Raw genomic sequence first — 26,157 nt, 5'->3', positions numbered from 1 at the left:
GCTTTCTAAAAAAAATGTTGTTCACATTAATTAACAGTTCCTTTACTGAGGAGGGGCCAGCTAGGTTTGGATTACCCTAATGAATGAAATCATCATTTAAAAACTGCATTTTGTGTTTCTTTGGGTAATCTTTGTCTAATATTAAACCTCCTATCACAATGTAAAAATATAAAATCAGGGGCAAGTTCTCCATTTTCTTGCCAATAGTAAAACGAGTTCCTCATCTAGGATTTTTAAAAATGAAACCAGAGAGACACCTTGTATAGTATCAAACAGTTTTCTTTTCTATTAGCCACACAAAATCTTTTTTTTTTTAAATCTCTGAGAAGTCTGGAAAACGTGGAACAAACGTCTCCCAAATCAAAAATAATGACAAAAAAGAGGATGTGAGTTCTTCCCTTTGACACAAAATGAATATTAAAGAGGAAATTTATCTCAGATGTAAAAACGTACCCCGTATTACGTATTAAACGGTAATAAACAATCATTTCGATGTCTCTTTATTTGAGACTTTCATTTCATCTCAATTAATAATTCATGAGTCTCCTACTACCATCACAGGAAAACAAAGCTACAGGGGGTGCGGTCTTTCCTGTAGGCGAGAACGGAAGCGGAAATTCGGCCATCTCCTCGTACATTCAAGCTACAGCAGGGTCAGTAGACATTTATTTTAGATATTTATTGTGCCGGGTTGTCAGCCTTTTTCGACTCTTGAATGCGTGTATTCAGTAGTGTCCCAAAGCAGGACGTGAAGCTGGAGCTCATACGGTCTGTCAGTCATGTAGCGAACTAGCAACAGCTAACTGCTACCAGGCTAGCTGGCTAATGTGTCCGAACAGCAACAGCAGCAAAGTGATTTCTTTTATCAGTCAAAGTGGCAGGTAACCTTCACCTTTTTATCGATTTTGGGGTAATTCAGCGCTGGGACAGGAGCGACTCGTTCTGTTTAGTTACCCCGCTTTTTTGTGCCTAACTAAACCCCATCCGTGCACCTGTTAGTACTACACCCAGACTTTTTGATAGCAAAGTGATCGCAAACAGTTTCGATTAGCTTAGCTGGGAATAAGAGAGTTTGGTGCTCAGCTTTAGTCGATAAATTAAGCCTCTGCGACATAAAAATGTTCTCTTAATACCCGTGTGTGCCATTTTACAGCGGGCATTATCGTTTGCTTGCAGCTAGAAAAACGTTAGATGACAGTTTGGTTGCTAACATGTCATTTAGTTAGCCTGCTATCTTAATAGGTGTGACAGGGAGCTCAGCATCTGCCTGGCAGGGTCGTTAACGTTATCTGGGTGGGGGTCACGTCTTCGGGAGGCTGTGCAGTGTTAGCTGGATATGAGTGATAGGAGGAATAAATCAGTTAACACTTATGCCTGCTTTTCGCCTTTTTTAGTTGGCTTCGACCATACAATCCATCCTTCATATAGAGCAGCTTCCTGTGACGTGAGTTATGAGTAAATAAACGCTACAGCAGATCGTTTATCGCTTGTTCTGTATGTGATATAAGTGAGAGATCTGTGTATTTTTGGCGCTTGAGGCTGATAAAGTGTGTACTGTAGTGCTTCTGATGAAACTTTGTGGGGGATCTTTTTCCCTTCAGTGTGGCTTCAGACTGACGATATCCGAGAAGAGGAGCTATATAAAAGGTATGTTATGTCACTTATCATGGTTATCACGGATTAGCTGGCGTGTCTGAACTTTGGCACTGGGCTTCAGGAGTCTCTGAACTGACTTTTGCAATGGTTGCTTTCTGTTCAGTTATGCAACATGCTCTCATGTTTATCTGACCTACAAATCTGAACCCCTTATAGCTGTCAGGCTCATGTAAAACACTTAATGATCTTTGGAACGGTTATGTTTTTCATATAGTATCCAAACTAAAGGCTTTAAGTCTGTGCCATTTAAAATCCATTTAAAATGTGTAATCGAATGGTTTTCACACAGCTGAAATGGTGTGAATGACAGTTTTAGCTGTGTTGTCAGATGAAGGCATTTTTGAACGTGACACTGGGGCCAAACCATCCTAAATCATCCAATTGTTAAGAACATTTTCTGCTCAACCTTGTCCGATGTGCCTGTCTTTTTTGTACATTTTCACTGCATTTTTAATATTCTTTGTATATTTTAAACCTAACCTGAGTCATACAGGGCAGTAGGTCTTGAAAATTAAGAACGTGCATGTATTTAACAAAATTTTCTCAGTTGAAACTCTGGAAACTCTATAAATTTACTATATTTGGATTATGAATTAACTAAGAATGTCATGTCAAAACAATATTCTACACATTTCATTTTGTGTAATTGTGAAATACAATTATATATCACTCAGAAATTATTAATAGTTGGCTTTTGCAATGTGATTTTTTTTTTTTTTTTTTTTTTAAATCAGTATGTGAATAAACATGGGAATTTACAAGATGGCTTTCATTTTCCCCCTCCATATTTTAGTTAGAAAATACTCTGTATTTGTCTGAAATTACAGATACCGATTCATCATTTGATATAGTAAATTTCAGGTATTTATCTTTAATATTTGCTGAGGTATGCTCATTCAAACATGGTCCCAAATTTCAAAGTGTAAGCTAGAGAAGTATTTCATATATTAATATAAATCCAAACTTTGGACCATCTCATTTTTAGGGATATCTGCGATGTTCGAGCAGAAGGCCCACTTTGTTTTGTGATGGAATGACCCAGCAGTTTTCAAACTTTAAACCAGTGTTTATATCTGCAGAAACTAGCCTTTATGTCAGCTAAAATGGTGTGAATGACTGTTTTAGCTGTTGTGTCAGATGAAAGCACTTTTAAGTGTGACACCTACAATTTTTTTTTTTTTTTTGGTCTCCAGTAAGCTCCACAAACATGCAACTTAGTAGTCGGAGTTTCTCTCAAGATCTGGTTTTCAGGTGTGTCTTGCTTGTGTGGCACAGCGTTCACATTTGTTAATACCTCTCAGAAAATAAAGGCCTATTAACATCCCAGTCCAGCTGAAGCTATAAAAAAAGTATATTTTTTTGTATTTTTTTTTCCCTCCTAACAGTTCTTGATCTTGAAGTGGTTGTATGTGTTTTTCTCTATACAAAAAAGTGATCAGTTTTACCACTGTGCAAATTTGATCCTCCTCACTCTCAATCAGGTCATTTCATGTCAACTAATGTAGTACATTTGAATTTCATTGGTTACTTCTTGTGCAGTTACAGTAATCATTTTTTTTATCCAGCCACACTATTTGGGAACCACTGGTTTAAACATTGTCAGCAGGTTGATTTATTACTGCAAGTTACAACTTATTTTAATAAGTAACAAGCAGTCAGAGCTAAAATCTTATTTTTCTTTCGTTCTTTAACTAATCTCAAGTTTGTAACCAGCATGCTGTTTGTAGAAGTCAGTTTCTTTACTTTATTGGTTCAGTATGAAGAAGGATCTGCTTGAATCTGGAGAAACGGAAAGAGCGGCAATGTTTCTTGCCAGTGCTGGTTTGCCACCTGGGGGAAGGTCCTCATACAGTGGGTGGGGAAAATTTGATATTTATTATATTATAAAGGAAAGACAATGTGCTTCCTTTATTTTGATCTGTTTTATTGCCTTTATTCAGTTAGATCCATAAGTGTTTTGAGAGTGATAGTTTTTGTAATTTTGCCTCTGTTCACATCAGAAAAGTGTAGCTAGCCCCTTCAGTGCTTCTGTCGGTGTCCAAATACTTATGGACCTGACTGTATTTTTGTGGCACAAGCTGAGGTAGCATCTGTTACGCAAGGAAAATGCAGATTGTGGTAGTGAGAGCTTGCATCTGGTCAGCAACAGTGTTTCAACCTGATGCGTGAGCAATCGGATACTAAAAAAAGCTCAGCAGGTAGTGAGGGATGTGCTGTTGATCCACAAAAATCATTCTGCGTGCCTTTTTTCTTTCTCCATCAGCAAACAGAATAAGTCCATGTTTTTTTTTTTTCTTTTTTTCTTAGACCAAATTCAGGAACTGTCAGTGGTGTTGCAAAACAGAAACTATACGTTATTGCACCATAAGGTTTCCCACACTTGTGGGTATCAATCTCTTCGAATTAAAATACTCATTTAAAATCCGTCTCAAGTTTATAGTTTGTTTTAACCATGCATGTCATTTTCTTGACATCCATACGTGACTCTGTCTCTGATTAGTGTCAGCACTGGTTGATGATATGTTGTTTTTAATAATCCGTGGTTCTGCTCTTGAGGCCTGCAAATATGGGTTCAAGATTAAAGTTTGTGGCAGTGTAATGATTAGAGTACCTGAAGTTAAGTAAACGGATCCCTTCTAAAATATTTATCTTAGTGCAACTCTTGTATAAATTTAGTCTGGTGTGAAGCTGGAAGTTGCCTAGATGTTTAGATGTAAAAACTAAATTATTGACTTTGTTAAGGAATCAAGGTTGAGGAGCCAAAATGGTTTGCCTGAAAGTGTGAACGCCATCTTTTTCTGTAAAATCGCATCCAGTTAAATTCACTGCTACATTTCTGTCATAAATTTACTTTGTTTTCATTCACGCTTTCTTGCTCTTTTTACTGATTACTTTTATTTTTTGCTTCTAAAGATGGAATTTAACATTGTCAGTAAACATTATTTATCAGTTTGGCCTGGGGTAAATCTTCAAAGAAGATGTAAAGAAGAGAAAACAGACTTTAAAACTCACTGAATAATTATTTATAGTGTAGATTGTAATGTTTCTCTTCACTTGACAAGTAAATAAAAAGACAACCTGTATTAGCTTTCAGTCAGATGGTCATATTTAAAATGACTGCATTCCTATTTTTAAGCTGTTTGCTCTAATAAGAGAAAAAGCTTGTAACTGATAAGTTGTGTCTCTGTGAAGCATGTGTGGATCAGCAACAGATCATGTGATATTTGTTGCTGAATATCTCCTTTGTCCTTTTGTTTTTTAAAATTTTTATAAATGGTTACTTTAGATTTAGTGACAGATTAAGTTTAAGGCTGCTCGCTGTGCTGTAGCAGAAGTATCCAAGTCACAATGCATTTACACTTACATTAATCTCAATCCTGCTCCCTAGTTTTCATCCCCCTTAGTCTGTGGTTTTGGGACCCAATGTTGCCACGGGAAGAAACAGACAAACCGAGACAAAGCACTCCATGAATGAGTGGCAGCCAAGATAGAGGAACGGCAATATACCAAGAGGAGAGACCCTTTTCCTGCATCAGTCTTGTGTAACAGGTGTGCATGATATTGTCTTTATTCCTCGTTTGATGCTGATTTGGGTTACCAATGCCATCTTCCACTCACTGATTGTTCTTCTTAAAGTCTGCTGCTCTTTCTTTCAGACTCTTGTATACGCACACTTCCTTACGAGTATTTCAAGTCTTCATCGTCTTTCTTGCTGGTTGTTTTATTGGTTGTAAGTCTTGTTGATTTGTGTGCGCTGGAAATAAACTTGTATTATTTGTACTGTACTAACTATACTTTACATTTCGTCTTGCCCATCTGCTGTTCAGATTTCAACAGAGCTGAGTGGCCAGACCGTTGCCATGTCGACCTCATCGCTACGGCGACAAGTAAAGAACATCGTCCACAACTATTCAGAGGCTGAAATCAAGGTTGTCTCTTGGCTTCTTAGCTGGCTTTTCTTCTTCTGTTTCATTTTCTGCACACATTCCCATTTTGTATCTAGGACTTAAGTGTAGCAAATGCATCTCTGCCACACAGATGATGAGATTATGCGGATTCCGATAATCTAATATTTCTTTGGAGAACCTCCTCACTCTTCCCCTTGTTATGTAGAGAATGAGCTAATCTAATCATATCGTACCCATTCATTATTCTCTGCAGCTTGTGATCTGATTGAATTTATTTTGTTACTCAGAACACTGTGCACCAACATGTCACAAAGTAATGTCTGAAATAATTCCCATCTCAGTCGGTTTGAGTGGAATAATTAATGGTTTATCCCTTTTGTGTGTTCTTGTGTCCAGGTTAGGGAGGCGACGTCGAATGACCCATGGGGCCCCAGCAGCTCCCTTATGTCAGAGATCGCTGATCTTACCTACAATGTCGTGGCCTTCTCGGAAATCATGAGCATGGTGTGGAAGCGCCTCAATGACCACGGCAAGAATTGGAGACATGTGTACAAGGTTTGTGAGTCCAGAAGTGAAGTTGGGGAATAACAATACAGATTAAACACAAGACCGTAAACACAATGGGGAAAACTCCAAAATATAGCATATCATTATCTCATTATTTCATCCAAAGGAAATAAAGCATGCTACTTAAATTGTGAATATTTAAAAGTAAGTTGTTTGGAACAGTTCATCAGATATCTGGTTTAATAAAAAGGGCGAATCTGGGACCTTGCAGTGTGCAACCTTTTTTTTTTTCTGCATATTTCTGTCTTTTTGCTTAACCGAGAGACCCAAAATGTTCCTGCAAGTATTATTTTCATACTAATCTCGTGGTATTTACACACACAGAGCACCACTGTGACTATTGGTTGACATAGTATTTATGCCACCCCTCCTTCATTAGGTGCCTTGGTAAAAGCTGACAGTGGCAAACGCAGCCTTTTTGAAATGTGTAAAAATATGGCACAATTCTTACAGACCTTTGGAAGGAAAGTGCCTCAATTATAGGAGAATTCATAGTCACAATTATTGTATTAAATAGTAAGATTACAATTAATTTTTGGTTTTGCAAAAATCGACTGACTAAACGTAAAAGAAGAATGATGTCTTTTATACAAGTGTATTTCCATTAACTTTAATTCAACTGAAAAACTAAATAAAGAAATAAATGTGAACCAAACTAAATCTGCTGCCTGGCTGGAAGTAAATGTGGACTTTTATATAGAGGTTACAGTAAAGGAAAGGAATGTCCAAAACAGAGTGCAGCATAATAATCTTTCTATCAGAATCAGCTTGTGTTAATAAGTCGTGGAAACCGAAATTAAGATTCACCTAATGGCACAGCCATAGTCTTTAAAAAACTGCTTGGTAGACATATCACCCTTTGATGTTTTGTAGTTTCGGTGTCTGCAAGTGCGCTGCTTGGGTCCAAGCAACAAAGTCTCCCATCAGACATTTTGCTTGAAGCTGTGTGCAGTTCTGTTTTCTTTTTCTTTTTTCTTTTTTTATGACAGCGCAGGTTTGTTTACAGGACATTACCAAAGAGTGCACTACCTATGTGCCCTTTAAAAAAAGTTTTCCAGGAATAACTACTTATCCGCAATGTCTGAGTGTCTGCAGCAGGGAATAATTGCCACCTAAAAAGGTTTGGGGCTTTGGATGGGAATCCATGGCGTAGTTATGTCTGTAGTACAGAGATGGGCAGTAATTATGTGTGGGATTTAAAAACCGAAAGCTCAAATATTTGTTTTTATTTTTGTGTGTAAGATGTTTATTTTCTTTTTGGGAATTTTGTATTTGAAAATTTACAGTTCTCTCCATTTTCTCTAGGCTATGACTCTTATGGAGTACCTGATCAAAACTGGTTCAGAACGTGTTGCCCAGCAGTGCCGAGAGAACATTTACGCAGTCCAGACCCTCAAGGATTTCCAGTACATAGACCGAGATGGCAAAGACCAGGTACACAGACACACCCATGCATTCAAAGCTGAATGGAAAGGAAAGGAAAGTCAGTGGTGATTAAAGTCCACATTTGTGGAATGCAGGCGCACTCTGTAAAACGTCCTTGACTAAACTACAAGCAGCATGTTTGACTAGGTGTCTCTGACCTGTTGTGCAACTACACAAAGCCAGCCATAAAAGTTTTATTGGTTGTTGATAAATGAGCTTTGCTTGAGTTAAAACATTTTTTAAATCAATACAGTATGCTGTGTAAGTAACTGCTTTTATACTTGATTTTGTATCTGTTTTATGTTATGTATCAAATTAACAGTGGTTCGCTTTGTTTTTCCAGGGTGTGAATGTTCGAGAGAAAGCCAAACAATTGGTGACGCTGTTAAAAGATGAAGAGAGACTAAGAGAGGAGAGGATCCACGCCCTGAAAACCAAAGAGAAGATGGCACAGACCTCCAGTGGTGAGACACCTACTCTAAGTAGTTAACAGACTGATCCAGTGGTCACAGTTGCAGTATTTATAAGAGGGTTTGGTCCCTTCTGTGCATATTTATCTCCACTTTAGCCTCCTCAGCCCCCTCAGCACCCAGCCTGGGGGGCAGCCTGTCGCTGGGCTCACACTCTGGGGGTGCTGATAGTGAGCAGGCTTGGCCACAGAGCTCTGGAGAAGAAGATCTGCAGCTCCAGCTGGCTTTGGCTATGAGTAAAGAAGAGGCAGAGCAGGTAACACCAAGTAGACCTGTTGAGCTAAGCTTACTGGTCCTTTACTTCAGATAAGTTTGCAGTCAGTCTAATGTACACGTCACTTATGTACACAAAGGCTTTACAAATATTGTACATGCAGCACACCTAGCTTTGCTCTCACCATTTAACCCCTGAACTCCCCCAGAATAGCACGGACCCTCTGGAGGATGCAGAGCTCCGCTATGCACTCACACTCAGCAAAGAGATTCACCAACAGGTCAGGGGCAGAGAGTGTGTCCAGCTGGCTGGAGAGCCAGTCATCAACTATCTGTCTTTCTGTCAAATGGAATTTCTCAAGCAAATGTCAAGTATTGATCGATCAAGAAAAAATGAATTAATGCTCGTATTTGCAGTAATCCTGTTGCAGTAATTCAGTTTAAAAAGTCGCATCCTAAGAGGCGCTTTTCAGAACCTCATCAAGATGTGTTAAAACTGCAAGAAAAACGTGCACCTAACAAATTAATCATCTGCCATCTAGAATTTGCATGTCACTTGCAAATATTTGCCATAATTTATTAACAATGAGTGGCTTGCAAGTATTGATTATTCTTTCTTTCTCATTGCCGTCTCTGATAGCATGCACTTAACCCTAGTCTTGATTTGAAACATTTCTTTCCTAACCTCTAACACCCTCCTGCTGTTGTAACTTCCTGTTTCTGTGTTTACTGAGTGCTAACCCTGTTTGTCTGCATCAAGTGTTTGCAGTCCTGCACTTACTGTAAAACTAGACTAGTTTAGCCTTTCAGATTTAATGTTAATGTTGCTTACTGGCATTAAAGACGATCTGTTGTCTTGCAGATAAGTCTGTGTTATGCTGTCAGTCCTCAGTGAAATGTGTTAGAATAAAGGTGGCAATAGGCAGGATCTTAAGTTGATGTTCAAGAGCTCCATCTGAGCTGAAATTAATTGTTATTGATTTCATATAAAAGGCTTTCTATTTCTACTATAAAAGTTTTGTCCTTCAGGTGATAAAGAAGCTCTGCTGTGCGCAGCTACCGAACTGATACCATTGTTGGTGCAGGCAGTTAAAACCCACACAGCAGTTGGAGTATTCACCATGGCAGCATTTGATAGCAAACAAACGAACCACAGCTGCTTTTGCACCTGTATCCTCCCTCTCAGGAGCCGTTTTGCCTACCCATGTCTAAGACATCTTCCTGCCACCGTCTTCAGTTTTAGGATGCCGCGTGACAGCGCTTGTAATCTAAATTGTGTTAAGCTGTGTAAAAATTACAAGCTCTTCACACACATTGTGTGAACAGCCTTATCTTTTGCCTTTGAATCATGATTAAAGGTTAGGGTTTCCTCTTTCGCTCATACTGACCTTCAGTGTGGATTTAATGAATCTGTGCCTGTGGTGCGTTTTTGGAGTTTGCTGATGGATATAATTGTGTGTTTGTGATTGGCAGGAGGAGCGGCTGCGCAGAGGTGATGACCTGAGACTGCAGATGGCTATTGAGGAGAGCAAGAGGGAGAAACCAAAACCAGAAGAGGTGGGTGTTTTTGTTTTGTTTTAATGAATATAGATAAGCTGCATTGGATCATCTCCTTTACTTGGGTCTGTGTGTGTCTCCATGAGTAAATTCAGCTTTGTTAGCTGTGTGTCTGATTAACAAAGTGTGACTTGACTTGAAGTGAAAACTTTCAGATACTAAAAGTGTTGGTAAAATACAGATGGACTGTTCAGCAAAAAGATAAAAGCAGATGGTACGTGAAAGCATTATCAGGTGTCTTATTTGACTTCATGTGTAAGCAGTGTTGCTAAGGATTCAAATTTGCATGAAGCTTGGAAACACACAATGCTTTCATTGTACTGGGGAGACACATTGTGCTCCATAAAATGCACAGTGCGTAGATTTTATCATGACTGATGCAATAATCCGCTCGTTCGTAAGAAAGCTTTGGGTCCAAAGCTACTCCTCAGTGTTACACAACCCTTCAGGTCTTTCAAGTTTCAGAGCTTAAGACACATTAATCATTCTCTGAAATGTGAGATACCTTTGTGCTTTCATTCAGTTTTTTTCTCCTCTACAGTAATAAAAATCAGTTCAGCCGTTGCCAGAATTTTCCACCAAAAAGGCATCTTTGTTGAGACTGCAGATGGTCTTCAAAGCATAACTAACAGCTATTATTATTTTTAATAATATTAAATTAATTAATATTACTAATTTTCAATTTTCTCCTTTATCAGAACACTATTATCTAACCTCAGAATGTCACCTGAGGTTCTACTCCCCTGATCCTTGGTTCATACAAGCCAACATTTGAGATTATCCCAATTTTATTCATGTAAAATAGTTGCTTAAAAAGACCAAACACGCATAAGAAAAATGGAAGCCTCTGCAAAAACAATGGAGAGGAAGAAGGCCTTTAACCGCCCACACAGTGAGCAGTTTGGTTAAGGCTTACTTCCCTAAACTATTTGGAAAACTAAACTTTTGAAACAAAGATTGAAATCACTTTCATTTAAGTCCCAACTCAAGTAATAAATAATTTTAAAAATGTGCAAAAAACAGCGAAAGAAAAGTTGGTGCTGACAGAGGAGAGATGCCAACAATTCTCCTTCTGTGGTTTTACATCTCATCAGCACTATTGATGAATGCCCGAGAGAGAGAACAGGCTAATAAGACTGATAGAAAATGATAAATGTGCTGGCATAGTGAAACGTGTGTAATGATGTCCATCAGCTGTGCAAGCATTAATTCATTAAATGTTCTCTTGTACAGAGCGCTCTGATGGAGCTGAGTGCTGTGGACCCCTGGGGGACCCCTGCTGCTCCTGTCGTGAGCTCCGCCGGGCCCTCACCTCTACCCACAGTTTCTGCCTCTGCCGGCTCGGGCCCGTGGGGCACAGCTACCACAGATCCATGGGGGGTAGCATCACCCACATCCCCTACAAGCTCTGATCCTTGGGGTGGGGGAGCTCCGCCTGTTATAGCTCCTCCTCCAGATCCATGGGGTGAATCGTCCAACAAAGTAAACAACGTCGACCCCTGGGGAAGCTCAGGTAAGGATCTTCGACCCATGGTCATGTTTGACCTCTGTCGGCAGTCAGGTGGGTGGGACTGTACTTGTTGCTGGTGATTAAAACAGAACCTTGTCTCTGTGGGTGAAAGAGGATGTGGAGACTTTTTCTCCCCTTCACTCCACGGTTGCATTTCCCCTCATACATGTCACCATGCTGTCATAGCTGATCTTTTCATCCGTCTATACATGCTTTCTCTTTGTAGTGATGAAAGCAAGCATGCCATTCCCCCTCTGTGTCTAAACCAGGGATTTTTATCCTCTTGTTTTTACTCAGGACTGACTGTGGCTGTCTCAACCAGAGCTTTCTCTTCTCTTGCCCTCTGTATGCCTTTTTCAGTTATTTATCTATTATTTATTTATTTATTTTTAAATGTATAAGGTTGCTTCTTATCTCTCCTTTACCTCCGATAAGTTTCAGATTATCTTTAGGAGTAAGTAATGTGGCTGTCAGTTGCATCAGTCCTCCTGGAAAGTTAAAAATGGAGAGGTTGAGGAGAGAGAAACACCTCTGTTGTTGCCCAGCCCAGCTTCCTGTCCCCGCCTTATTGTGAGTTGTACCTGTAAGGTGTTGTGTTAACCCTCCCCTCCCTTGCGTGTCCTTCCCTCCCCTGTAGCTGTGACCCCCCCCAGTGCTGACCCCTGGGGTCCTCCATTGCCTCCCAGCACTTCCTCCTCCGGGGGGCCAGTAGACCCCTGGGCAAAGGACGGGCCTGTCCCTGCCTCTGACCCTATCACCTCTGACATCTGGAGTGGCTCCGCCAAACACACTAACGGCACAGGTACATTGACACTTAAAACTACGTGAACTCTCACATGCTCGGGTTCTGGCGCAAAATTGTAAACAGAATTGACATATTTTGCACACAAATTTCCAAATGCATGCACTCAGCAGCTGTCCTGTCTAACATTTCATCCTCCTTTGTGTGAGTATGTACTCGGATATTGTTTTTTGCTGTTATGAGTGCGTTTTTAAGAGTCTGATTTACTCTTTCTGCTCCTCATTACCTCGCTTAGGAGATCCAGAGCAACTAGGATCTTCAGGAGCAGGTGCTGACAGCACAGGCTCACCGGTACCCTTTGACCTGTCCTCTCTTGGTTCTTCACTTCCTGTTCGGAAGACTCCCGAGTCCTTCCTGGGCCCCAACGCAGCACTGGTGGATCTCGATTCTCTGGTGCCGTCTAAACCCAAACCCAAACAGCCACCGCCTCCCTCCATCTCGTCCTCATCAGCACACAACCCCTTCCTTCAGAACACAGGTTAGTTACAGCTGAACTTCATGAGCTCGACGTTTTGTGTCCAGAAAGACAAATTCAGTCTCGCTGAATTCCTGTAACTCGTATTTAGGGAGAGCCTGGAATATTCATGAATTTCTGTAAGCATTTATATGAAAATGACTGACATTAACATGAAACTGCTGTGTAATGGGGCTTTGCAAACTTTAGGGGCGTACCTTTTATCAGCCTATGGAAGCATTTACAGAAATTGAAAAAGGAAAGAAAATCATTGAGTTAATAAATCAGTAGAAAATATATAACTTATTTGTTTAAATGTAAAATTAAAATTTGAGTAACTGTAAAAGTAAAATGTAAGAGCAAATGTTTGCGTTTCCACCTTTATTTTGTGGAACTGAAACAAAATATGAGTATTTTATTTGAAAGATGAAAAATGAATTTAAAACATGCTTGTCAGGGAAATAAAAACAAAATGAAGATGTAAAATGATTATCACAGTGGTTTCTGATTAATTTGGTCGATCAGTTTACTGATTCAGCTCCCATCTCTTCATTTTTATTTATTTATTTTTTGCATTTGCCTCACTTTCATGCACATGTCACAATATCATAATATCTGATCAACATGCAGAAACCAGGCTGAAGTCCAAAATATTGTTTTGCTTTTTTGTTTGCTAAAATTTTAAAACTTCTAGGTTAACATGGCGAAAATTGATTTAATCTTCTCTGCGAGATTTTAACTCGGAGATGTCAAACTGTCTCCATTCTTTTATTCATTATTGTGGTTTACAAATAACGTTTGTGGCATTTTCTGATTCGATAACGAGAAACTTCTTCTTAATCACAATCCACACATCGTTACCGACCAAACACAGACAATAATGGCAAAAAACACAGAAGTTTCAGAATGAACTGCTCTTTTAGAAAGTGCAATGTATTAAAAATGAATTCCATAAAACGTCTGTTAGCAAAGCAAAGACAAAACGCAACCCTTTTAATTGTATGTGCGTGCCATATTCACATTTAGTTTGTTTGTTTTTTTGTTGTTTTTTTAAAGAAAACATTTTCTTAATTGCAAAAAATATATAATAATCTCAAATACTGTGAAAGATCATAGCCAGATATATTAAGATATATATGCAATGTGAACTAAGCCAGTAAAAATGTATCTTTACTATGTCTTAAAGGCTTTCTGATGTTAATAAGGATGATGTTATGATATAGACCAGGGGTAGGCAACCTTTCTGATGATGTGTGCCGTCTAAACTTTCCTCAGAAGTCAATGTGCCATATGATTGCATTAGCAATAAATTTAATAACGCTCTATATTAACAGTTTCACACTATATAGAACCACTTTGTAAAATTATATTTGTTTGTAGATGTTGGCAGCTATCAGCGAATAGTTATCAGCTATTTTGAAACACAAAACAGACACTTTTTATCCATAACAAGAACTCCATAACAGCAAATGAACTGTACAACAGAAATGCAAATGCTATTTATGGTCTCCTCACAACAATGGTAAGAAAAATTAACTGGGCCAATATGGCATGTTTGTTAATGCAGAGACACACATGTTAATGTGATTTCTGGTCTCCCACTCAGAGACACAGGTCTCCGAGTGTCCAGCATTCAGACGGCTACCTGAGGACACTATTCATGTGAGAGAAAATCTGCTCACACAGATACAGTATGTAGAGCCAAAATCTGTCAATAAGACCTCTGCAATGTTCTGAAGACAGTTAAACCTGTCAGGTAGTGATGTCCAGCAGGTGAAAATGCAAGTTCCATGAACACGCACAGCTGTGGATTCCAGCTGCGTTCGTAGTTCTGCAAACTTTGACCCCCACAGAGTCAAGCTTTCCAGTTCAATCAGCTGCATTTCAATGTTGCATTAACTGGCATTAACTCAGCCAGTTAATGCGAGACAAATCCAGCTGCTCATTAAAGCTTTCTGGTTTGATCAGAAAAGAAAACATTGGTCCATACACCTGAAAGTCCAGAAAACCTATTATGAATTCTGTCTCAAGTCTACGGAGGTAGCCATGTATTTCCGTGGTGCTGATGCTGCGCTGAGCAGACAGCTCCTGAAGCTTTTGAAGTGTCAGAATGTGGAAAGCTAGCAACGTCCCTCTCACCGGTAGGCTACGTTATTTTTAGCCAATTACAAGTTGAATCTGGTAGTTGGGGTTGTTAGCTAAGATACCATCAATAAGAAGCGGCACAACTACTGTGTCTATGTGAGCTAATTTGCGATGTGCACTGCTGGCCCGGCCATTTATTTGAATGCACCTTCTCAGATTAATTCACTGCATGTCGTGCCCAGGGCTGGACTGGGACAAAAAATCGGCCCGGGCATTTTGACCAGAGACCGGCCCACCAGATGTTAAAGCTATAAAGCCTTTGAATGAAAACAAACGCTGTTGTAACAGTGATGTACGCTGTCTTGTTGGTATATGCATGATTTCTATACATTTTAGGTCAGATAAAAACTTTGGTTGTAAGCTTCAGATAATTATTTATTAAAAGCTAGACATTTTAAATGAGAATAAGAAAGAGAAGTATTTCTTTGTGCCCCCCTTTCCCTGTTAATCCCCTACCTGACCCCCTGGACAAAACTTTGCTAGACCCGCCCCTGCACAGTTACCAGCTGTCAGCTGCTTAGAAAAGGATCCTGGTGTTATTTGTCTCTCAGAAACAGTTCATAACTTCCCTTCAACTCATTAATGTCACCTAAAAGGTAAACCTGTTTCTCCTACCTGTTCAGCTAATGATGATTCAGTAAGGACATCTTCATGTTTCCCTCTCACCACATATCCAAACCGATATCATGACCAGCAGCTTTTACGGCTGTGGCTCCAGCAAACATCAGCTGATCCTAGAAATTAATATTAAATAAATTCTAACAACAGCTGATCAAGCTTAAACGTGATGCTGTTGTTTAGCGCGACATACGGCAGTTTCCTCTTTCTGGCGCAAAGTGGGCGATAAACAAACGAGAGAAAAGCTAATCACTGATCACTGATCAGTTTCATGATTGGAGTAGCAACAGGAGAGGGAGGGGGAGAGAATGAGAGAAGAGGCAGCTGTGCAGCGTAAAGACCCAGAATAACTCCAGCTTTGTGTCTTTACGGGACAAACTTTGTTTCTTTTCAGCTCCATATGAAACGTGTAATATTTTCTCTGAATACGAGACGATTCTGTTTTTCTCTACTAACTAACCTTATGAATAAAATAAAGTTCATTATCAGTAACATCATAGCACCCACCCAGCTGTATAGAAACTCAGTCATGCTAGCTAGTACACAGTATGAATTATTGTAACTGACGGGAAAAAGTAAGCCCAACGAAAATAAACTACACCTAAACTTGGTTTATATCTGACCCAGATAGACTGCAGGTCATAACTTCTTATCGGAAGTTCAGTTCACCTGACACTCGGACCGGCGGCCGCCTCGGGTCTCTCCTCCTCCTGCTTCCCCTTTCGCTCATCCACCTGCTGGCCTCTGTGGATCCTCTGCCACAGCAACCACCAAACAACTGAGTTATTTTTACACATCGGCCAGCATCTGGCCAATCCACCACCATTCATTGTTTATGCCGTTACAAAAAAATAATAATAATCGGCCCATAAAAATGAAAAATCACCATTGACCCATCAAGCAAATGTCCGGTATCCCGATGGCCAGTCCACTTATGGCCATGCCATCAGTTAACCCAGCTGGCAAGCGTGCCCAGGGTTGCCGACCCCTGGTATAGACGTTAATTAATATTAACAATAATTCACTGACCAACCTAACAACCCTCGGGTCAGTTTAATGGCTCATGAAAAAAACTTTTATTTTTTATTTTTTTTTAAAAAATAAAGCAAACCAAAAAAATTTTTTTTTATATCAGTTCACTTTCAATCTGAAAAATGTTATGAAAGCCTTGTAATGAATATGGTCTAGTACACCCCTGCCCCCCTTTAGACTCACTCTGTCTGCTGCAAGTTGTTCCTTCCATGTAAAATATGACAGCTGCCGTCAGCCTTTAGAAAGCTGTATTTGTAATTTAACCATTCTGGTATCAGACTACGTTAACAGATCGTCTGCATGTTTAATACAACTCCACAGCCTCCAGCTCCACATTAAACTGTGCCAATGTTAATAATAACATTAAATTAAAAATGTGTTAGACGAGTGAACTTTTGATTTATCCTGTGTACGTGTTTCTTCTGTCCCAGGTTCATCTCCTGCTACTGGCATGGCAGTGACTCCGGGCAGTACCATTTCCAGTAGGGGGGTTTCTCCAACACCTGCATCATCTAACCCTTTTGGGGTGGCTCCTCCTATGACCTCCATCTCACCTCAGCCCTCCTCACTCGGCCTTAGCGGCCTCCGCACCAGTCCTGTGCCTCCCAATCCCATGCTGGGCATGGTGCAACCAGGAATGGGCATGGTGCCAATGAGTATGGGAATGGGGGCTCCGGGAATGGGCCTGGGCATGATGCAGCCCAGCCCCATGAGCATGCCGTACAGCGGGCTCTCCCCAATGGCACCCCCAGGCTCAGGTCTGATGGGACCCGGAGTCGCACCACCTCCTCAGCTGATTTTGGGTGGGCCCACAGGACCAGGAGGGGTGATGGGTGCTGGAGGATCAGTGGGAGGTGGAGGAACGACGGGCACAAGCACCAACCCATTTCTTCTTTGAGGAAGTGTCACCACTACTTGGCTCACCTTTCAGCCTCCTCTGTCATACCTGCTGCCCCCTTCAGTCACCCCCCCCCTCACCAATGCAATTTGTGTCCAAAAAGAAAAATGTCTACATCTCTATATTTAAAGAAAACAAACAAACAAAAAAAACGAAATCAAAAAAATGTTTCATCTTTTCCTTTTTTGAAAGCATTATTTCATTTCAGAATAATTATTTCGTTTATTTAGTCCTTTCATTTCACGGGTTATTTTACGGGTGGGAAATAGAGATCTATTTATTTTGTTTTAATTCTGTTCTGTATCGTACTTCATGTATTTGTTTTTTGTTTTTCATTTTTGGTCCTTTCAGTCCTGTCTTGAAATGAAGGTAAGTCTGTGATACCTCGAGGCTTTTTCAGTAGTGTCTCTATTCTAACATTACTGCACTGGGAGAGAGGGAGGATGAGGAGACAGCCACTAACAAAATGGACAAAGAAACTGTTGTACCTGCCTCTTCCTCTTCTCTCCCTCTAGGATGAAGACAAACACTGAATCACTGAAATGAAACGAGTGCATGAAGAGCTATTTTTAATGAACTGTAGACTGAGATACGGGCTGAACAACCTGCATTAACATTTCAGGCACAATGTGGTCAAATTGTTTCACTTTTAATTTAATGGTAAATGTAATTTATTTTTTCCAACTTTTTGGGAACAAATAAACAAGGAGGATTGTGTGATGATGCCATCTAGATCAAATGCCTTTTTTCCCCCCTTTTTTCCCTATTCTGCTTTTTCCTGGTTACTGTAGAAAACCTAAAGAGCTCTGACATCTGTGATCCAATGAGGGGAGGGAGGGAGTGATGTTCGGGGTGTGTGTGTGTAGATCGGATGTGTGTGTGTGTGTGTGTGTTTTTTGTGGTGTGTGTGTGTGTGTGTGTGTGTGTGTGTGTGTGTGTGTGTGGCAAAGTGCGAATGAGAACACAAATGCTCATTTTTGAGTGTGCAAGTACGCAATTGTTCAAATGTTCATGTCTTTGTATGTGTCTGTCTCCATTTTTTTTTTTTTTTTCCCCCGTGTCCGATCTCATTTCAGTGACTCAGAAAGGAAGAATCCACATTGATTATTTTTGCTTTTGGAAGTTGTAATAATAAGATGTAATGTGGGGATTTCAAATGAGGTGTTGTAAGGGTCACCTTTGTTTTTTTGTTTTGTTTTTTCCCTGCCAATCATATTTCACACTCTTCTTTTCAGTAATTAAAAGCAGTTTTTCTTAATCACACATTTCATATGGGATTCCTGGCATGCAGGTGTCCCAGAGCAGCACTGTCCTTGTGTTTCATCCCCCTTTCCTTTGGAGAGGGACGGCAACTGATGCTTCTTTAAAAATAAGAAATAAACAAAAAAAGACAATTATTTCAGCAAATGGAAGGAGATAAAACTGGGACTCGACAATATGCTTTTCATGCTGTTCTTTTAATTTAGTTTGATGAATTTATTGTTATTTTATATCAACAAGAAGAATATCTCTTTTATCGGGTAAGGTGGAATTTTGTGTGGTGTTGACTGTGAACATTCACATTTGAAAAGTAAAATGGAAAAAAATCAGAAGAAATTTATGAAATAAAACAAAAACACGAAATGTCTTTTGCTTTTTCGTTCTTCCAATGTGACTAAAATCTTGTTTCATTAGAGTAGGAAAATGGGAAATGAGTGCATTAATGCATGTAAGGTGAACTAGCAAACACTGTCGTAGTTACATGCGGCTGTCTTCTTGTTTGATGGCAGATACTCCCTTCACCCTGGCCAAAAAGGCTAAAATAACCAAAGAAAAAGTGGAAAACAGTTAAACATGAGAGGTTTTTGGACAAAGTTTGTGTTTTTTCCATTGTTTAAGCACTGCTTCCAACCAAGAGTGATCCATAAATCCCCTATAGCTGCAGAAAAGGCTAACATTGTTATCTTTTTACAAAAAAACAGCTGAACATGAGAGGTTTTTGGACCAATTGTTGTGTTCTCCATTCTTTAAGCACTGGTTTAGCACCGGCGTTTCAAAAGTACCGGTTTGGTACTGGTATCGGATAAAACCTAAAATACCCATCACTACTTCGATGGATCAGCTGAAGTCCAATGTATCTCTGTGTCAGGTCTTTGCTGGATTTTCGCCTGTTTTTTAAGGATATGACTTTTCAGATACCATCCATCATCCACCATTTTTTAGGCTTGCTACTTCTTTCTTTTGTCCAGTTTCCTCCGATTTCTCTAAGAACACACCATGCCAAGTAGTAAAATAGCTCTGTGACTAGGGATGGGTACCGGTATCCGGTGCCATGATGGCACCAGTTCTGACATAAACGGTACTAGTAGTAACCAGACCGAAAAGCAGCGCACATTTCGGTGCTTTTTCCCCCTGAGATGTCAAGGATAGTAGGCGGGGCCAGGTACGTACGTTCTTTTAGAGCAGAGCTACAGATTAAAAATGCCCAAGGCGAAGCGGTCAAAAGTCTGGCTGTACTTCACAGCAAAATATGCAAACTCAGCAGCCTGCAACAAGTGCTTTAAGCTGATACTGTGATACTGTCAAAGGAGGTAACACCTCAAATCCGATGAAACACCTGGCGACGCATAGCGTTTTTTTTAAAAGCCGAGAAATGCGCCGTATTTGATAGCTTGCTGCGAGACCTCACACCGAGCACATCTACTGCGGGTGTGGTGCCTGTTATCGGACCCGGAGTTAGCAACATCCCCCAAAAACCCGAAGAGGAGAGTCCTGGCCCCTAGCCCTGCCAGTGTAGCAGAAATGATGAGGATGATGATGCAGCAGCAGCCGTTCTTCTCTGCGTGAGTAGCTTAATGTTGTTCGTGTGTAATTTACGTTGAGTAGGCTAACCACGTTATTACATTAATGCATGTAAGGTGAACTAGCAAACATCATCATAGCTACATGCGGCTGTCTTCTTGTTTGATGGCAGATACTCCCTTCACCCTGGCCAAAAAGGCTAAAATGACCAAAGAAAAAGTGGAAAACAGTAAACATGAGAGGTTTTTGGACAAAGTTTGTGTTTTTTCCATTGTTTAAGCACTGCTTCCAGCCAAGAGTGATACCATATATGCCCCATAGCTGCAGAAAAGGCTAACATTGTTATCTTTTTACAAAAAAACAGCTGAACATGAGAGGTTTTTGGACCAATTTTGTGTTCTCCATTCTTTAAGCACCGGTTTGAGCACCGTTTAAGCACCGGCACTGTTTCAAAAGTACCGGTTTGGCACCGGTATCGGATAAAACCTAAACGATACCCATCCCTACTGTGACAGGCAGCAAGTAACAAAGAGCCTAAAGATGCAACTTAAATTGAGTTCTTTATAAGTTATGTGTAGGCAACACTGGATCATCCCTTGAGTTTGGTGTCTTTTTAATGATTTAAAGGTCAGTGTTAAGTAGCTAAACCAAAAACAAAAAAAACATTCCTCTGAAAATGGTCAGGTACAAGGACTTGGCTGAAAACGAGTTATCAAAAAAAAAAAAAGCAGCCAATGTCCAAAGAAAAGCTCTGAAAGACCTTCAGAAATCTTGGAGAACTACTGCTCAGGAGCACTTTTACAAAAGCCTGGCTCCTTGGAAGAAAAACATAAAAAGATGAGGTGAGGCTCAAGACCTTTACACAGTTCTGTGTTTTACAATCCAATAGACACCAGCCTCCCAACTACCTACATAGGATATGCTAAACAAACAGTATTACAGCATATGAATTTGAGTAATATTGAAAAAATAACTATTTGAACCTCGGGGGGCATTCAGTCATATGTGACAAACTCGATCCCATACTTGCTGTCAGAGAAGCTTTAAACATGTACAACAGAGTGAGACAGCTTCTGCAAAGAGTAGAGTATTTTCTCAAAAACATTTTGGGGTTTCCACACAGAGCGAGAGGGTCAAACAATCAGAGAGTCCCAGTCAAAGTCGTCCTGGATCTCCTCACTGTTGCTGTGCAGATTCTTTAGTGGGGGACGCTGTCGTGGCGTCATCGGCTGAGGATGAATCCCAGCTGAGAAGGAAAAAAAAAAGAGGACACATGGACTGAGTATATAACAAGAAGGAAGTGAAAGAATGTCAAATCATATTTTTCTATCTAAACAACTTGTTTTAAACAGACAAAACCTGCTGTCCAGATTTATAACAATTTCTGTTCAATCTTAGGAGAAAAACTGTTTTTAATTCAGTGTTTCCATAAATAGCTCTCATAGCACAAACATGTCACTGATCTGGAAGATTATTCTAAAACAGGCTTGGGGAAAATATGAACCCATCCTGTCTTATTTCATAAAAGTAAAGAAGAAAATATGTTTTTAAGTCCAGGTCTCACCGGCTGTGCTTGCAGGCTGTGTTAGCTGTGGTCTCTGAAGACCTGGTCCCTGCATGGGCAGAGCCCGCCGCGGTGGTTGTGCACCATTGGCAGGGGGAGCTATTGAAGAGTAGGGAAGGGGTGAGGGCTGAGTGAGGCTGGAGAGGGTAGGGGGTGGGTTGAAGTTAAAGGCTGGTAAGGGTTGAGGGGCACCAGGGGCTACAGGGGAGTTATTCCCAGGGGTGATCATGCCTTTCTGAGTGAAGAAGCGGTTCAGAGAGTCGCAGAGAGAAGTGAAGACCGCCGGGTCCAGAGCCCAGTCGCAGAGCTCTGCCTGTCTCATGCTCTGAACAAGGTCTGCAAATATAAAATGAAACAGCAGATCAGAGCACGAAGGTCCAGTCTGTGGCTTTTTAAGAACAATATGAAACATCACAGGCCTTTCTTTACAAAATACAGCAAAGCTTTCAATGGATTGGATTGATTGTTTAGTGTGCATGATGTGCTTGTCTAACTTCTAAAGAGTCAGGCCGCCCAAATGACAATAAAAACACTGGAGGAATATAGCTACGACAACTCTTGTTTCTTGGCTTAATAATAACTTGCACACAGTCTGCAGACAGCCATTTTTCACAGCAGCCATTTAACATGAAACAGCCTTTCAGTCAGGTTGAGGTCTGACTGAACCTTGGTTCTTCATTCATAAGCTGAGTTGTCATTTTCTTTTTAGAGGGAAGACTCTTTCTCCCTTGTTCAGTGTTTTTCAGATTTTACAGCCGTGAACTTTAACATTTAACATCCTGAGGCCAGTAGAGCCTGAGATGTAGTTCGTTTTCAGAGGACTCTTTGCAATCTTTTGTTTTCCCGCCAATGTACGTAGCACTGAAACATGTCTGTGTTTAACCACTATTTCATGTCAAATGGTCGCAGTGAAAGAGGACTGTAATCTAGGACAATAATTACTTTTACTAATCAGCTGATCATTTCTGAAAAATTGCCTAATCTCCTTTTTACAGGCCTGCTGTGAAATCTTCTAACTGCTCGCTTTATGTAGCCATCACTCCAAAATACAAAACTAAATACTTCAGTGTTACATGTGACAAAGATAAAGGTGAAACCAGAAAAGAATAAATAAATAATAATAATAATAATAATTAAATTAAATGATGAATTAATGATCAAAATGACTGAATTCCAATCACTCTATTAACTGGCTGATTAAACATTTTTACCCATGTCCTCACGACTCTAAACTCCATAGATCTATGAACCCTGATGATTGATTAATGTGCCCATTTAAACAAGAACAAAACAAACCTGGGTGACCAGTGAGGTCTATGTTTGCCCAGTCTAAGTTGCTGGCAATGCGGAAACTCTCCTTCAGAGAATCTGGGTTACTGAACCAGTCAGCTGGCACCGCTAAAAGTGGAAGGCAAGAAGGCAACTTTAGAAGCATTGAACTTTTATACAGTTTATGCATTTCTGGTTTGAGAAAGTCGCATGAGACTTACTTAATTGTGAAATGCGCTCGGTGTCGGCAGGATGTGCAGCTGGTGCAGCCAATGCAGGTGGTGCAATTTGTGCGGTTGCAGGATGGGGGGACATGGGTAGCAGAGTTGGAGTGTGAAGTGGGGTAATGTCATTATTTGGGATCACCAGAGGAACTATATCCGCTGGAAAGAAAAGAGGCAATTCCTTCAATCCATCTATGCAGAATCTAAACTGTACAGAGTCAAAACACAGATACACACATGCCACTTACACTGCGAGCCTCCCCTCTCACGCACTGTCCTGAACAGAGACTTGAAAGACGCATACAGATCAGGTAAGTTGAGCTCGTCAAAGGTGAAACGCAGCAAGGGATCAGTAGGGGGGTTTACTGAAACGACGGGAGGGGCGACGGCTGATGATGGGACAGTCAGTTCGGATGAGTGATTGGGTCCCGAGACGATGCAAATGGGAACAGCTGTCGGATCAGGCGCGCAGGAGAAAGCGGGAACAGACACAGGGTCTGAAGTCACAGGAAAAGACAGCGCAGCGTCAGAGAAGGAGGGAGCAGCTGGAGACGCTGTAGACATGTTGGCAGGAGCCAGAGGTGTAGCAGAAGCAGGGGGGATGGAGAAAGTGGGGCCAGGTGGGTGAGAAGGTGGGAAAGAAGTGATGGATGACATAGGGGCTGCAGGTGGGAGCACCGCTGATGGCGAGACGGATGGATGAGGGACAGGGAGACTGGAGACAGAGGTGGGCATGTAGGGAGATGGTTGCTGTAAAGATAAGAATAAGGTGTTATGAAGAGCAAGGTGTTGTTTAATTAAAGTAAACCTTATAAAAGGAGTGAGAAAGTGACTGTACTTTGCATGGGGGAGGAGAGAGGGAGGCAGACTGTGGTGACTGCTGCTGGATGCCTCCAAGTGACTCTGAGTTAAAAAGCTGTTGGTCTGTGTGTGAAGCTGATTGAGGCTGACGAGGAGAGAGCCCCGTCTCTGCTTTTAGTTCCTGCAGTTGAGGAACCTGTAACAGCACAGCATAAATACTTTCAACAGCAACAAAAAAAAAAGTTGTCAATATCCTGCAGGCTAATATATACATTAAATGTTAAATAAGACTGAGCACCTCCACTACAGCCAGAAATTACCTCCTTTCAAAAAAAAAACAACAACTCCCTTTTAGCTCTCAGCTTTTATCAAAAAAGAAAGTTTGCTCAGTCTAATCTTAAAACTAGAGATGCTGTTTGTCTCCTAAATCCAAACTGGGAGTTGGCTCCACTGGGGAGGGGACCGGAAGCTGAACTTTTAAAGACCCGGGGAAGCACATCGGTACACTTCTTTTCATAGGACGTAGCCATACCAAAACTGATATCTTACTCCATCTTAATGTTCTCACACATTGCAAATAATGGCATAATTAGAAAAATGTGGCGGTTTTAATAATCTGCCACATGCTTGAGGTTTGGTTAAAAGTTTTAAGCATTAATGGGCTATAATTTACATCTGTGTTTGCACTTTATGTGGTCTCATTAAACCTCTATGTATTTGACAGGTGGAGAATAAAGGTTTGTCACAAAAAAACACCCCGAAAACCAAAAACATACATCCTCTCTCTCCTCGTCCTCTTCAGGATAGGAACGTTTAGGTGCCCTCACTTGATGTCCGTCTGAAGGTCCATCCATTGTCCAATAGGAACCCTGGAAAGACACCACAGGTTTGTGAACTCATGCTCTTTTTTTTTTTTAAACAGTCATCAATCTCAAATGATGAAAACTCCAACAGTAGGTAGAAGTAACTCACCTTGCCAGGGTCGTTCTGCGGTCGAGGAACTTTCCTGAAGCATTTATTAAGGGACAGATTGTGTCGAATGGAATTCTGTTGGGAATGACATGTGTCAGGAATGTCCAGTAAAGCAGATGTTACACTGACTACACTTTAGTGACATATTATTACTGCTCGCCCACACTGATAATATGTTGTAGCTTACTTTCCATCCGCGGCCCGCCCGGCTGTAGTAGGGGAAAGTGTCACTGATCCAGGTGTAAATGTCATTTAAACTCAGTTTCCTCTCAGGTGCAGCGGCTATTGCCATGGCGATTAGAGTAGCATAGCTGTGAGGGGGTTTCCCTTTACAGTTAGAAGGGGAGGGGTCCGGCACTGAGGGTAGAAAGTCTCCTTTCTCCCTCCCTCTGTCTTTTTTCTTCTCCTTCTCCCCTCCTCCTCCTCTCTCTTTCCCAGAGCGCAGGCTGCTGATTCCCAGCTGGGGCAACCAGTCAATACTGGTAAGACTGGAGTCCAAGTCAGAGGACATTTTTCAGTTTTAGTTTGTTTTGTTTTTTTCTCAGTCCAGGCTCTGAAGGATCAGAAGAGAAAGTACTGGATCAACAAGTCTTTTTACATTTTGCTTACTCTCAATATAGTAGGCAGTCAAAACACTGAGCACTCCCACAGAGGATTTCCCTCTGCCTGTAACTGTGTCAGCAGTCCTGTTCCTGTACTTCCCAACTAGCGTCTATTACACACCAGTAAGTTCAGACAGAAGACACTTTGTGCTGCTCGGGAAACTTTCCACTCACCAGCAAAGCCATAGCATGACTATAGGTGCATATGTGTGCCAATTCCAACTACTTGTGTTGTTTTCTGAGAAGGAAGAATGACTTACTTACCTCTGTATGGTCACTCGAGGCCCAAGGCCTTCAGAAGTGTTAATGGCTTATGTTGTCATCAGCTGTGCACAGCTGCTAACAAACTGCTGTACGTCCTCTCCTTCAGGTCTCTGTCCTCAGCATGTCGGTCCCCGCAGGGCTGCAGTCATACCTTCGGCTAGTGAAAGTTTGTGTAACTTTGGAGAAATATACACACAAAAAACTTATCCGACAGCTTCCTTTTTCGCTCTCCCTCCCTCTCTTTGCTTCCCCTCCCTTTCTGGTTTACCAGAATGACGTCACTCACTCCTCCTCCTGCGTGATATCACTCTGCACCGCCTCTGGGAGCTGGTTCCACCTCTTTACTCTTTCACCAGCCTTTTCTCTGCCTGTCAGGTTCTGGTTACAGATAATGCACCTGAATTTTCCACTAAGACAAGTCCAAG

At 40.9% G+C, this 26,157-nt stretch overlaps 2 protein-coding genes across 8 annotated transcripts; one reads left to right on the top strand and one right to left on the bottom strand.

Annotated features, from left to right (window-relative positions):
* The first annotated feature begins 553 nt into the window (after window positions 1-553).
* epn1a (epsin 1a) lies at window positions 554-17,412 on the top strand. Of its 7 annotated transcripts, none has more exons than XM_005925293.3 (15): window positions 581-653; window positions 1,395-1,444; window positions 1,602-1,647; window positions 5,045-5,205; window positions 5,484-5,585; window positions 5,961-6,119; window positions 7,437-7,565; window positions 7,900-8,020; window positions 8,125-8,282; window positions 8,449-8,520; window positions 9,713-9,796; window positions 11,030-11,309; window positions 11,944-12,108; window positions 12,344-12,586; window positions 16,789-17,412. In XM_005925293.3, exons 5-15 carry the CDS (start codon window positions 5,517-5,519, stop codon window positions 17,253-17,255), a joined length of 1,947 nt encoding a protein of 648 aa, XP_005925355.1. In that variant the 5' UTR covers window positions 581-653; window positions 1,395-1,444; window positions 1,602-1,647; window positions 5,045-5,205; window positions 5,484-5,516; the 3' UTR covers window positions 17,256-17,412. The 7 variants fall into 7 exon arrangements, with proteins under 7 accessions (XP_005925354.1, XP_005925355.1, XP_042078066.1 ...); XM_005925294.3 differs by lacking the exon at window positions 581-653 and adding an exon at window positions 660-881; XM_005925292.2 differs by lacking the exon at window positions 1,395-1,444 and having other exon boundaries at window positions 554-653.
* Window positions 17,413-20,491: 3,079 nt separating this feature from the next.
* Window positions 20,492-26,103, bottom strand: foxj2 (forkhead box J2). The gene is made up of 10 exons (XM_005925297.3): window positions 25,733-26,103; window positions 25,054-25,419; window positions 24,867-24,941; window positions 24,671-24,763; window positions 23,932-24,090; window positions 23,342-23,843; window positions 23,091-23,252; window positions 22,897-22,998; window positions 21,601-21,936; window positions 20,492-21,282 (listed from the first exon to the last, which is right to left on the bottom strand). Exons 2-10 carry the CDS (start codon window positions 25,375-25,377, stop codon window positions 21,170-21,172), a joined length of 1,866 nt encoding a protein of 621 aa, XP_005925359.1. The 5' UTR covers window positions 25,378-25,419; window positions 25,733-26,103; the 3' UTR covers window positions 20,492-21,169.
* Between the last annotated feature and the right edge of the window lie 54 nt (window positions 26,104-26,157).

Source organism: Haplochromis burtoni, unplaced genomic scaffold, assembly GCF_018398535.1.
Source record: "Haplochromis burtoni strain Fernald_Lab_line unplaced genomic scaffold, NCSU_Asbu1 Contig_80, whole genome shotgun sequence".
NCBI lineage: Eukaryota > Metazoa > Chordata > Actinopteri > Cichliformes > Cichlidae > Haplochromis > Haplochromis burtoni.
Note: the sequence above shows the minus strand (reverse complement) of the source record. Positions and strands in the feature narration are given on the sequence as shown.